The following is a 12,867-nucleotide window of genomic DNA, read 5'->3' on the forward strand; positions in this document are numbered from 1 at the left end:
GTTTCAGCCTCCCAGGTAGCTGGAATTATAGTCATGCATGCCACCATGCTCTGTGTAGCTCAGTTTATCTATTCCTTTATGATTTGTGCTTTTTGTATCTTACGAAATGCTTCCCTCCTCCAACATCATTAAGAGAGTCTATTACGTTTTGTTCTGAAAGTCTTATTTTTTCTTTTCCCATTTAGAGCTTTAATCTATTTGTAATTATCTTTGGTGCATGGTGCTATGTGTAGGTCCAGTTTGGTTTTTAAAAATAAAAATAGTCAAGTGAAGAATCCCCTATCCAGACCCAATTTAAGGTAGGAGTCCCCAGTGCCTACAACTAAGTATAAAAGATGTGAACAATAACTCCCCCATCTCCCTGCTATCTCACTGATCTGAGGAGGGCATTGAGGATGTATTTGCAGCTGGGAGTGCAGGTTGCAGGAGGGAAAGCCCACAAGAAGCTAAAAGCATAAGCAGGTCCTCACTTGATTTACAGAATATTTCCTTCAAGAAGCCACAGTTGCTCTGGCAGCTAATTTCTTAGCAGCAACAACTGTAGTAAAAAAAGTGAAATAGCATATTTGTTAATAAAGTATTGTCAACTCACAAATGTATTCACATAAAATATATATTTCAAGAACAATAGAATAACCATGAATATGAAAAGAATTAGGAAAAAAAGAAAAAAAAAAGAAGATATAAATGCAAAACAGATGGAACAAATAGCACAAAATATGATGGAAGTTATAAATGAAACTACGCCAACAATCACAATAAATGTAAATGGACTAAATAGTTAAGAGAAGACGACTATAAAACAGAATTAGGGCAGGCGTGGTGGCTCACGCCTGTAATCCCAGCACTTTGGGAGGCCGAGGCAGGTGGATCACGAGGTCAGCCTGACCAACATGGTGAAACCCTGTCTCTGCTAAAAATACAAATACTAGCTGGGCATGATGGTGCATGCCTGTAATCCCAGCTACTCAGGAGACTGAGGCAGGAGAATCGCTTGAACCTGGGAGGCAGAGGTTGCAGTGAGTTGAGATCACACCACTACACTCCAGCCTGGGCAACAGAATAAGACTCCATCTCAAAAAAAAAAAAACAAAAACAAAAAACCGGAATTAGAAAATAAACAGTATGAAAAGACATCTAAAACATAAATTTATAGAAAGACTGAAAGAGAATGAAAAAAGATATACATGTCTTATGTACCTAACCCAAAGAAGTGTGGTTAGCTATATTATTATCAGATAAAATAGGCTTTGGGTAAAAAGCAATATGGGAGATTTTTTAAGGTCACAAAATAATGATGAAAATTATAATAAACCAAGGGAAAAGGCAATCTAAAATTTTAATGTATCTAATAACTAGCAGTCAAAATACATGAAAGCAAAATATGACAAAATTGCAACCCTAAGAGGGCAATTTAAACACATATCTCAGTATCTGATAGAACAGACAAAAAGCAATCAGCATAGAGAAGATCTACATCTGTCTAGAAAATTAACAAGCTTGACCTAATGTATAGAAAAAACATCTCTCTCCAAAGTGACAAAATTCACTGCCCCCCCAAGTATATATGTACTGAGCCATAAGGAAAATCTCAACAAATTCCAAAGAAGTGGAATATTCATATATCTTTCTCTCTAACCATAATCTCATTAAACTAAAAACAATAATAAAAAGATAAAGTAAAAAGCCAGAAAGGCAGATACTAAATGAGAAAGTGACAGAAAAGTTACAGATTTTGTTAAGCATACAAAGCTTGTATGGGGTAAAGCAGTCAAAGGCATATGAAAATTTACACAGAAATCCAACCAATATAAATCCATGAAAGATACTACATACAGATATTTCATCAGTTCTCACATGCCGAACCCAGCAAAGATAACCTTTAGAGCCTCCCCTGCGAGTAGACCTGCCACAGGAGGAGAGGCAGCACAAACCTCCCCTTTGCAGTGAAAATGCCACATTGTGTGTGCTTCTTACCCCATCACCTCTTTGGCAGCAGTCTACACTGCTCAGCACTGGCTGAGAATCGCTTCCCTCATACCACTCTTAATAGTTCACTCCAAGACACACTGGGCAACTCTGTACCTGGTAAGCCATTGTGAATCCAACTAATAATGGCATTCAGAAAGTTAGAAATCTTTGAATTATCAGATTCATAGTGATATTCAAAAGAAAGAAAATGACATCATTTCTGTTCCACACACACGTTGCCCACCTTCACTGCATAAAAGGGAAGGGGAATTGTGAGTGCCCACAAAGAACCTGATATTGATGGCACATACAGATTTCTTCATTAGGAAGAATAAATAAATTTAGACTGTAACAATTTAAAAAACCAGAAAATGTAACTGTACATTTTAACTCTTCTTAAAATCCAAGAGATTTAACCTATTTGCTCCTTGTTTAGGTAATTAGTGTCTAAAACATTTCAAAGATAACGTATATAATGGCTAACATTTCTAGTACTTTTAAAAAATTCAAGTCCAGTCTCTTTTAATTAAATATATAAATTATTTGTCACTGGCTTTCTCAAAAAGAAGAACAAAGAGCCCTAATTAAAAAGTAAAAATTAAATTTCCTCTTAGAAAATTTTACATCAAAATTATCTAATAAACTATAGTTCAGAAAATAATTTCTGAATTAAGAAAATATGAATAATAAAACCAACAGTTTATGTTCTGAATTTCAAATTTTTATTTTTATTTTTAAAATTTTGTTTTAAGTTCTAGGGTACATGTGCAGGATTGTTACATAGGTAAATGTGTGCCTTGGTGGTTTGGTACACCTATCAACCCATCACCTAAGTATTAAACCCAGCATGCATTAGCTATTTTTCCTAATGCTCCTCCCCCACCTGCCCTGACAGGCCCCAGTATGCATTGTTCCCCTTCCTGTGTCCATGTGTTCTCATTGAACCTCACATTTTTAAATACAGCATATGCCAGGTGTCGGTTCAGTACCCATAATTATACAGACTATTATGTGAGCTAAAAAATGTTGATTAGATACAAATGTATAAATTAATCTTCTCTAGACATGTGGAAATTCTCTAGGGGCTATTTCCAGCTTCTGTGTAGATTGTAGAGTAGACAGCTACCTGTCCCCCAAAAATGAACACCTTAAAAAAAAAGACAACTTTCTCAGCCTCCCTATTGTACATACATATGAAAGATATAGTATTTAAATTCAATGCCAAATATTTCTGAAATCAACACAGCAGTGATCCCAAGGAGAAAAGTTCTTTTTGCTAATGGGCACAAACTTGAAGGGCAAAGCAATGGAAGGGTAAGTCTTCAGACTCAGGGGTGGGACTCAACTCAGAAACACATGGAAGATCATTGGCACATTTTTTTTTTTAATAGCAAACACCACCAACTGGAACCCCCAAAGTTTAGTCAATATGAAACCTCTAAGGAGTGGCACATCCGAGACTGAAATTCCCATCTTTTAATTCCCAGCTCAAGATCTCTGAAATCCCAGCACCAGCTCTGAAATCGTTATTCCATATTATCATGGATGCCTTTTCTTCTATACTGCCCTACTCTTTTTTTTGAACAATTATACCTGATCTTCCTATTTTTGGGTGTGTTCCACCAAAAGTTTTTCACTCCAAATACTTCCCTCTTTCCATCTGAGCATTTACATCTGTAACGAGGACAAAAAGATCGAACATCTGTCTCACCCTTGGTTTGCGTTCTGTTTTGTTTTGTTTTGTTTTGTTTGTTTTTGAAACAGGGTCTTGCACTGTCACCCAGGCTGGAGTGCAGTGGTGTGATCACCGTTCATTGCAGCCTTGACCTCCTGTGCTGAAGTAATTTTCCCACCTCAGCCTCTGAGTAGCTGAGACTACAGGTGTGTGCCACCATGCCTGGCTAATGTTTGTATTTTTCTGTAGAGATGGGGTTTTGCCATGTTGCCCAGGCTTGTATTGAACTACTGGCTTAAGTGATCCTCCTGCCCTGGCTTCCCAAAGTGCTGGAAGGAATTACAGGTATGAGCCACCGTGCCTGGCCTCCCCATTGTTAAAATTATGGAAATCATGTTCACAAAGCAGGTTGGCCTGTTTGGAAAAGGCTGTCGTAGTTTCTCGGGTAACTCTAAAATAGAAAGCTACTGAAAATTACTTTAATACATTCATTACAGTCTCAGTATAAGATTATAGCTTCCTCTCCCAAAGCGTAACCGCAACATGACACAGGATGAGGTAGCTTTGAAAATGCTACATACAATATCCTCTTGAGTAGAATCATAATTTAGAACTCTAAAAATTACCAGAAAGAAAACTGTCCAAGTTTGTTTAACCCAATGTGTTCCAACTTATTTGACTATATAAAACCCTTCATTCATGCAACATTTATGAATATCCCGTGGCAAATCTAGTTTTCTGTGAATAATGAACAAAACATTTATAATTTAAAACTAACATTGCCTTCTATGCAGAGATATACATGTCAATAAAATGAAGAAATAAAATTTCCATACTGTTTTCTTTCCAATACAAGGATTAGAAGGAAAAGGAAAAGAGTAATAACCAGAATCAATAGCCCATGTTTGGCCAGGCGCCATGGCTCAATCACACCTGTAATCCCAGCGATTTCAGAAGCTAAGGCAGGAGGATCGCTGGGCTCAAGTGATCCTTGAATGAAACCCCATCTCTAAAAAATTAAAAATATTAGCTGAGTGTACACCTGTAGTCCTACCTACTTAGTAGAATCATTTGAGCCCAGGAGTTTGAGGCTGTAGTGAGCTATGAGTGTACTACTGCATTCCAACCTGGGTAACGGGGTGAGACTCCATCTGTAAAAATAAAATTTAAAAATAAATAAAGCCCAGGTGCGGTGGCTTATACCTATAATCCCAGCACTATGGGAGGGCTAGGTGGGAGGATCACTTGAGGCCAAGAGTTTGGGACCAGCCCGGGCAACATAGTGAGGCTCCATCGCTACAAAAAAAAAAAAAAAATTAAAATTAGCCCAGTGTAGTGGTGCGTGCCTGTAGTCCCAGCTGCTCTGGAGGTTGAGGCAGAAGGATTGGTTGAGCCCAGGAGTACAAGGCTGCGATGAGCTATGCACACTATTGCTCTCCAGCCTGGGCAACAGCAAACCCTGTCTCAAATAAATAAATAAAATAAAATAAAATAATAGCCCATGCTCAGTAAGGTATATTACTAACTTTTGAATGTGAGGGGGGAAAAAAAGGAAATAAGCCAATTAGCATTTCAATAGATGTAAAAATGAGAGCTAGCCCAACAATTTGAATGGACTGATGCCACAAAACTATACACTATTGAGGTGAAATTTTAGGTCAATTTTATATCTGTTTATCTTACATATAACCACAACTTTATTTTTGTCTTAAATTTTTAAAAATAGAGGTTGGGTCTCCTTAAGTTGCCCAGGCTTGTCTTGAACTCCTAAGCTCAAGCGATCCTCCTGCATTGGCCTCCCAAAGTGCTGGGATTACAGGTGTGAGCCACCACTCCTGGCCATTGCCACAACATTAAAGAAAGAGAGAAATAGAATAGAACAGACCACATTCTTGACTGTTAGGTAATACAACTTTATTTCAAAAAAGGGGAGTAAAGGCAATAAAATCCCACCCACCTGGAAAGTTTTAAACCATCTCATAAACAACCTTAGATGAAAGAAAATTTTAAAACGAAACTTGGGACTGTCTATATAGTAACAATAATGGAAACACTGCATGTCAAAACGAATGGGCTATTGCTGACACTAGGTTGAAAGGAAAGTTCATAGCCTTAAATGATTTAATAATGACACAAGTAAGAAATAAAGCAAATGAAGTTACAAAACAATAAAAAGCTGGAGTACAGAGCTAGGGATAAAAAGCCATTTCTCTTTCCCAATAAATGAAGACAGGGCAGTGTCTTTCCTATACCTGGCCAGCATGTGGTATATAAATATAGTTTCATAAATGTTAACTCTAAAGAATTGGACCTATAGTGGAGAGCTAACTTAAGTAATAAACACATTAGCTGAATGTGATCAAGAATTCAAAGGAACTTCGGTCAGCTGTCATCTTATTCCAGTGTTTTCAAAATTAAATGTGTCTGTCTCTTACTGTTAGTGTTTTCATTGACTATGTTTTCTATTGTATACTAATATCAATTAATCTTCCTCAAATTTATAGATGTATTCTCAGTCAACATCCCAATAGATAAACTAAAGTTGATTTTAGAAATTACATGCAAATGAAAAAGGGCCAAAATACATTATTGAAAAAAGATTATATTGGTAGGGCAAAACATTGCATATATTGAAAATATATATTAAAAGTAAAGACTATTAACTTAGATAATGTGGCACAGAGATAAGTAGGCCAACAGAACCAGATAGAACCTAGAAAGAGACATGTCAATTGATATGACAGCGGTGACACTGCAGAGCAGGCGAGAGAAGACACGCTTTGACTCAGTGATATGCGGAAACTGATTATCTATATTTACCTTTAAAATCAAAAATAGAAGTAAACATAGCACCACACACAAATATAATCTGAGTCTACATGCCTACTTTTCCAATAAAGAGCACCAAAATTAACATCTGAAATACTGACATTGGTTGTTTCACATTTGTGGATTGATCTTTCCTCTAAGGGCTTCAAAGTACCTGAATTTTTTTTTTTTGACTTATTTTATTGTTTTAGTAATTCATTGAACTAAGAATATAGGATTTTCATTTCTTGCAGTATAGTGGACAACCCTATCCCTCTGAAAGCAACTAAAAATACTGGATATAAAATAATAATAAAAAAAAAAACCTTAAAAACATCTATAAAGTAGCACCAAATTCTTTTTTTTTTTTTTTTTTTTTTGGAGACAGAGTCTCGCTCTGTCGCTCAGGCTGGAGTGCAGTGGCATGATCTTGGCTCACTGCAACCTCCACCTCCTGGGTTCAAGCGATTCTCCTGCCTCAGCATCCTGAGTAGCTGAGATTACAGGCAAGCACCACCACGCCTGGCTAAGTTTTGTATTTTTTGTAGAGACGGGGTTTCACCATGTTGGTCAGGCTGGTCTCAAACTCCTGACCTCGTGATCTGCCTGCCTCAGCCTCCCAAAGTACTGGGTTTACAGGCGTGAGCTACCGCACCTGGTCTGTAGCACCAAGTTCTTAAGCCAGCAACTGTGTAGATAAGAACCCTGAGAGGTACCCAGAATGCTTAAACTGGTGTTTGCCCTGACGGCATTTGTCCAACAAGGTAAACAAGAAAAATGAGAGGCAAGGCTAAGGGTCTGCCTAAGTAGACCAAAATTATATTGGCAGAAAACTTTTTTGTTAAGACTGCCTACAGTGTATTATATCTATTTAACACCATTAAAAACATAGTACAGCTCTTCATTAATAAGCCTAGTTATTTAAAAAATAATCTTAGCTTTTATTTTAATGATGTGAAGAAATAGGTCTTTGATTTAAGCAATAGGCATTAGCTCAGTTATCCTTCCCAAAGAGTGAGTTAAGAAGAAAGTACCACTAGTCTTATTTGCTTGAATGGTGTCCCACAGGGGATTGAAGATGGACTAGGGTCACTTATTTCAGGTAGGAGCAGGTCGAACTGGCCTGACAACCTCACTGAGTTTACAGAGCACTGGGATGACACATGGCCCCGTCCAACCCAGCAGCTAAAATAGTTGTGGTTTTCTAGTACTAGGAATGAGTCCTAGGAATTGACTGACAATTGTGTTGTAAAGCACATGTATTTGAGAGGCCTTCTATAAATAGCTCATTTCCCCCCTATATTCAGGAAAAAGATTTTAGAACTTCATGAGAAATAAGACAAAGAGCAAGGCATATGGGGCAAAATATCACTATTTGTATGTAGTGAGAACTAGGATAGAGGATACAGCTTATCTCTGTGGGCAAATAGACTTCCTCATATTGAACCCCACATTAAGGAAGCTTAGCATTCCCCAGACACAGCAGCAGTCTCCAAGTGGGGTACCTGTCCAGTTAGGGCTTACAACTAGGAGATATGCGACCGACAACTCTGTGTGGGTGGGCCTGTCCCCAAGGGGGGAGGGGGAAGAGTCGAGCTGAGCACTTAGGAATATCCAGTTTTTTCTCTTCAAATTTGTCAAATGGATGTCACATTTTATTTCCCCAAGTAGAGTGAATAAAGGAACAAAGAGAGGCTAGAAGTGTTAGGTTAATTTATTCTGGCTGCATCGAAGGAAACGGGAATGGGAAGGAAGAGTTCTGTCAGATACTCATTCTGAGAAATGAAAAATGTGTTGAAGTTTGAGAAATTGAAGGATATTTAAGATTTCTTTCCTAGCAATCTGGTAGTTTGTACTATATGGCATTGATAATAATGGGAATAAAAGCTAACATTTATTGAGAATTTGCTACTTTTCATGCTCTAGATTGAGTCTTCGTGTATGCTGTCTCATTTAATTCTCAAACTGTGTTTTGTTTTCTTCATTTTGTAGATGATGAAGCTAGGGCAAAGAGATAGAAATACTCAAGGATATATAACTAGCAAAATGCAAAAACTACGGCTTGAACTTAGACATTACTCAATATCTTCTGCTCATTTTTAAATATTTTTATATGAAAAATACATAAATTTGAATTGAAAAAGCAATACATGCATATTGTAACAAACCAAACAACGTAAAAATATCTAAAGTTGAATTAGTGGGCTCCTTCTCCCCGCAATCCATACCTATTATAATCATCATTAACAGAGTATTATATACCTTTCTTTGCCCTTCCTTTACATATGCATTTATCTTGTTAAACAAATATAGGATTATATAATCTGTAATGCATTTTTTATTTTAATTACGGTGTCATTTATATAAAATGCTCAGATATTTAATGTATGTGTGTTTTATATATATATATATATATTTTTTTTTTTTTTTTTTTGAGCAAGATCTGGCTGTATCGCCCAGGCTGGAGTGCAGTGGTGCAATCTCGGCTCACTGCAACCTCTGCCTCCTGGGTCCTGGTTCAAGCAATTCTCTTGCATCAGCTTCCTGAGTAGCGGGGATTACAGGCACGCACCACCATGCCCAGCTAATTTTTGTATTTTTAGTAGAGATGGGGTTTCACCATATTGGACAGGCTGGTCTTGAACTCCTGACCTTGTGATCCACCCCCACTTTGGCCTCCCAAAGTGCTGGGATTACAAGCGTGAGCCACTGTGCCTGGCCTATACATCTTTTTTTAACAGTGTATAACTCAAATTTATCACAGTTGACCTTCAAGTACTGATATACAAATCCTTATATATGAACCTCATGTATATTAGAACTTTGTATCAGAACCTTATTTATATGATATATATAATGATATGCAAATTCCTAAGAACCTTACCCAAGAATAATCTAGTATTCTCCTTCTAGCCTTCCTACTATTGTCATACATTTTATGTCTACATATGTTATGAAGCTCACAATACATTTCTGTTGTTTCTGCTTTAAACAACTATGTTTGACTAGGCATAGTAGCTCATGCTTGTAATCTCAGCACTCTGGGAGGCCAAGGCAGGAAGATTCCTTGAGACCGGGAGTTCAAGATCAGCCTGGGCAACACAGTGAGACCTCATCTCTATTAAAAATTAAAAAAAATTAGCTGGGCATGGTGACACATGCCTATTGTCCCAGCTGCTTGGGAGGCTGAGGTGGGAAGATTGCTTGAGTCGGGAGATTGAGACTGCAGTGAGCTGTGATGCTGCCACAATACTTCAGTCTGGGTGACAGAGTGAGACCCTGTCTCAAAAAGAAAAACAACAGCAGCAGCTTAGGTTTAAAATAGGCTCAAAAACTAAGGAAAACAATCTATTATATTTATTCACACATTTACTTTTTTTATTCTTTGTTCTTTTGTATAGATTTAATTTTCTTCTCATCATTTTTTTTTCTACCTGAATAATTTCCTTTAATATTTTTGTAGTGCAGTTCTGCTGGTGATGAATTTTCTCAACTTTTGTATGTCAGAAGAGTATTCATTTTACCTTTGTTTTTGAAAGAAGTTATTTTTATGCCTAAATTTGTAGGTTGACAGTTACCTTTTTTTTTCTTTTGGTACTTATTGCTTTATTGTTTTTTGATTTGTATTGTTTCTGATGAGAATCCCCTGTCAGCCTTATCATTGTTCCTCTCTATGGAATATGACTTTTTACTCTAGCTGCTTGTAAAGTTTTCTTTTTTTTTTCTTTTTATTTTTGAGACAGGGTCTTTGTTTCTCCATCTGCAGTGCAGCGGTGTGATCACAGCTTACTGCAACCTCCAACTCCCATGCTCAAGTGATCCTCCCACCTCAGCCCCCCAGGTGACTGGGAATATAGGCATGTACTACCATGCCTGGCTAATTTTTAAAACTTTTTGTAGAGAAAAGGTCTTGCTATGTTGCCCATGCTGGTCTTGAACTCTTGGCCTCAAGCGATTCTCCCATCTTGGCCTCCCAAAGCGCTGGGATTACAGGCATAAGACACTGCTCCTGTCCAAAAGGTTTTCTCTTTATTCCCTCCCTTTTTTTAAAGCAGTCTGATTATGATGTACCTTGGTGTCATTTTTCTTTGTTTCTTCTGCATAGGGCTCGTTGAGCTTCTGAGACCTGGAATTACCAGTTTTCATGAATTTGAAAAATTCTCAGACAATATTTCAAGCATTTTTCCAACTACACATTTATGATGTCTTTTGAAGGTGTTCCACAGTTCACTGATGCTCTTTTTTTTTTTGTTTTCAAGTCTAATTTCTTTCTGTGTTTATTTTGGATAGATTTTTATTGCTAATAGCTATATCTTCATGTTCACTAACCATTTAGTCTGTAGTGTCTAATCTGTTAATCCCATTCAGTGTATTTTTAATATAAGACATTGCATTATTTATCTCTAGACTTTTGATTCGGGTCATTTTTATGTATTTTTTTTCTCTCCTTATATTTTTGCTTTCCTCTTCCTTCTTGAGTATTTGGACTACATTTATTGTAGCCATTTAATACCTTTCTATTAAGTCTATCAGTCATTTCTACTGATTGAATTATGAATCATATTTTTTGGCTTCTTTGCATGCTTGGCAATGTTTAATTAGATGTTAGTCACTGTGAATTTTATATCATGGGGTGCTGAAGTTTTTAAAATTTCTGTAAGTACTTCTGGGCTTTTCCTTGGACTCATTTATATTACCTGAAAACAGCTGAATCTTTGTGAGGCTTTTTGGCAGCATTAGGACCATCCAGAATGGCTTTTACTCTAGGATTAATTTGGTCACATCTCAGAAGTGATCCAGTCCTAGGAATAACCTGTCCATCAATCAGCCAGTGTGGAAAGATTGCCTAAATAAGGGACATCAAGGAGAGTCTTAAGAAAGGTATTTCCAGGTTGTTTCAGCAGTGGTGTGTAGTGGTGTGATCACAGCTCACTGCAACCTTCGTGTGAAATATGTTTCATAATTCTTTGTTTTATTAAAATATATGGAGGGTTATGTTATGATAGCTTGCTAGTGAATAATCAAATGATTATTTGTAATAGTTTCATAATGACCTGAAAGAGTTATCATTCCTCCCAAGGTGCCTAACACATCCAGAGGCAGATGATGCCGTCTTGGTATCATAACATTATTTGCAATGGTTATAAAGAAATGACATGTATTTATTTCTCACACTAATTAATATTATTTTAATCTCCTTGATCTGTATCCTTTCTAGGAAGAGCGTGTTGTGAATCACATGGCAGCAAAAATTATTGAAAATGTCTGTACCACCTTTTCTGCTCAGGCCCAGGGCTTTATTACAGGAGAAATCGGACCCATTTTATGGTACCTATTCAGACACTCCACTGCCGATTCTCTTAGGATAACAGCAGTATCGGTAAGATGAAGCATGTTTTGGGGATATATCTGGGTATCTTTACACAGCAAGCTTGAAGAAAATATTAGAATAAGAATAAATTTAATTGAATAAGTAGGAAACTGAAATCTCAGAGTAATATTGAGAGAAATAACTTGATTTTCTTCTAAAAGAGAATTTTGAAAACTTGGAGCTGGAAAACTTTGAGACTGTGAGAGAATTTCAGTAAAACCTTGTTAGGACTATGGTATTATGGTTTCAAAAACTAATTAATAAATTTATTTATTTTGAGACAGAGTGTCCATCTGTCGTCCAGGCTGGCGTGCAGTGTTGTGATCTCGGCTCACTGCAACCTTCACCTCCTGGGTTCAAGCAGTTCTACTGCCTCAGCCTCCCAAGTAGCTGGGACTACAGGCATGCACCATCAGGCCTGGCTTAATTTTTTGTATTTTTGTAGAGGTGGGGTCTTGTCATGTTGCCCAGGCTGGTCTTGAACTCCTGGCCTCAAGTGATCTGCCTGTCCTGGCCTCCCAAAGTGCTGGAATTACAGGGATGAGCTACCGCACCCAGCCTCAAAAACAATTTAGAGGCGATAGTAGAAAACTGTGGCAGTATATAGGGTACAGTGTTTGGTTTGTTATATTTTTAGTGTTCCCTGACTTTTCCCTGTTAGCATCCCCATTCAGATTTTGTGTCAGATGAGTTTATCATGTGGTTCAGATGAATTCATTTTAATGTTCAAGCATCTGTGATTTTGCTGTTTTTGTGTTTTGATTGGTTGCCTACTACTTTACTCATGTGGTTATAATAACTTGGTATAAAGGATAATTTTGTATAAAGATGTGTTAACGCACTTGTATCAATTTAATAGTCTACTGAACAAATATAACCCTCTCTCCTATGATTTATTTAAATACCCCTTTGAGTTAGCAGTCTTGTCTGGGCTCTCAAATGCTATGTGGCATCCTTGTTGTATTTCTCTAGTTCAGCTCACTCTTGCACTACTCTCTGTGGCAATTTCTTACTTTGTCTTCTTTCCTTATACCCTCAACCC

At 37.2% G+C, this 12,867-nt stretch overlaps 1 protein-coding gene across 4 annotated transcripts in view; it reads left to right on the forward strand.

Annotated features, from left to right (window-relative positions):
• Window positions 1-12,867, forward strand: part of ULK4 (unc-51 like kinase 4) — a 696,865-nt gene that overhangs the window by 142,825 nt on the left and 541,173 nt on the right. For all 4 annotated transcript variants that reach the window (XM_025376619.1, XM_025376622.1, XM_025376621.1 and 1 more), the window contains one exon: window positions 11,673-11,834. In XM_025376619.1, the coding sequence (XP_025232404.1) occupies window positions 11,673-11,834 (162 nt within the window). The remainder of the gene's footprint in view (window positions 1-11,672; window positions 11,835-12,867) is intronic.

This window comes from Theropithecus gelada, chromosome 2, assembly GCF_003255815.1.
Source record: "Theropithecus gelada isolate Dixy chromosome 2, Tgel_1.0, whole genome shotgun sequence".
In the NCBI taxonomy this organism is placed as follows: Eukaryota; Metazoa; Chordata; class Mammalia; order Primates; family Cercopithecidae; genus Theropithecus; species Theropithecus gelada.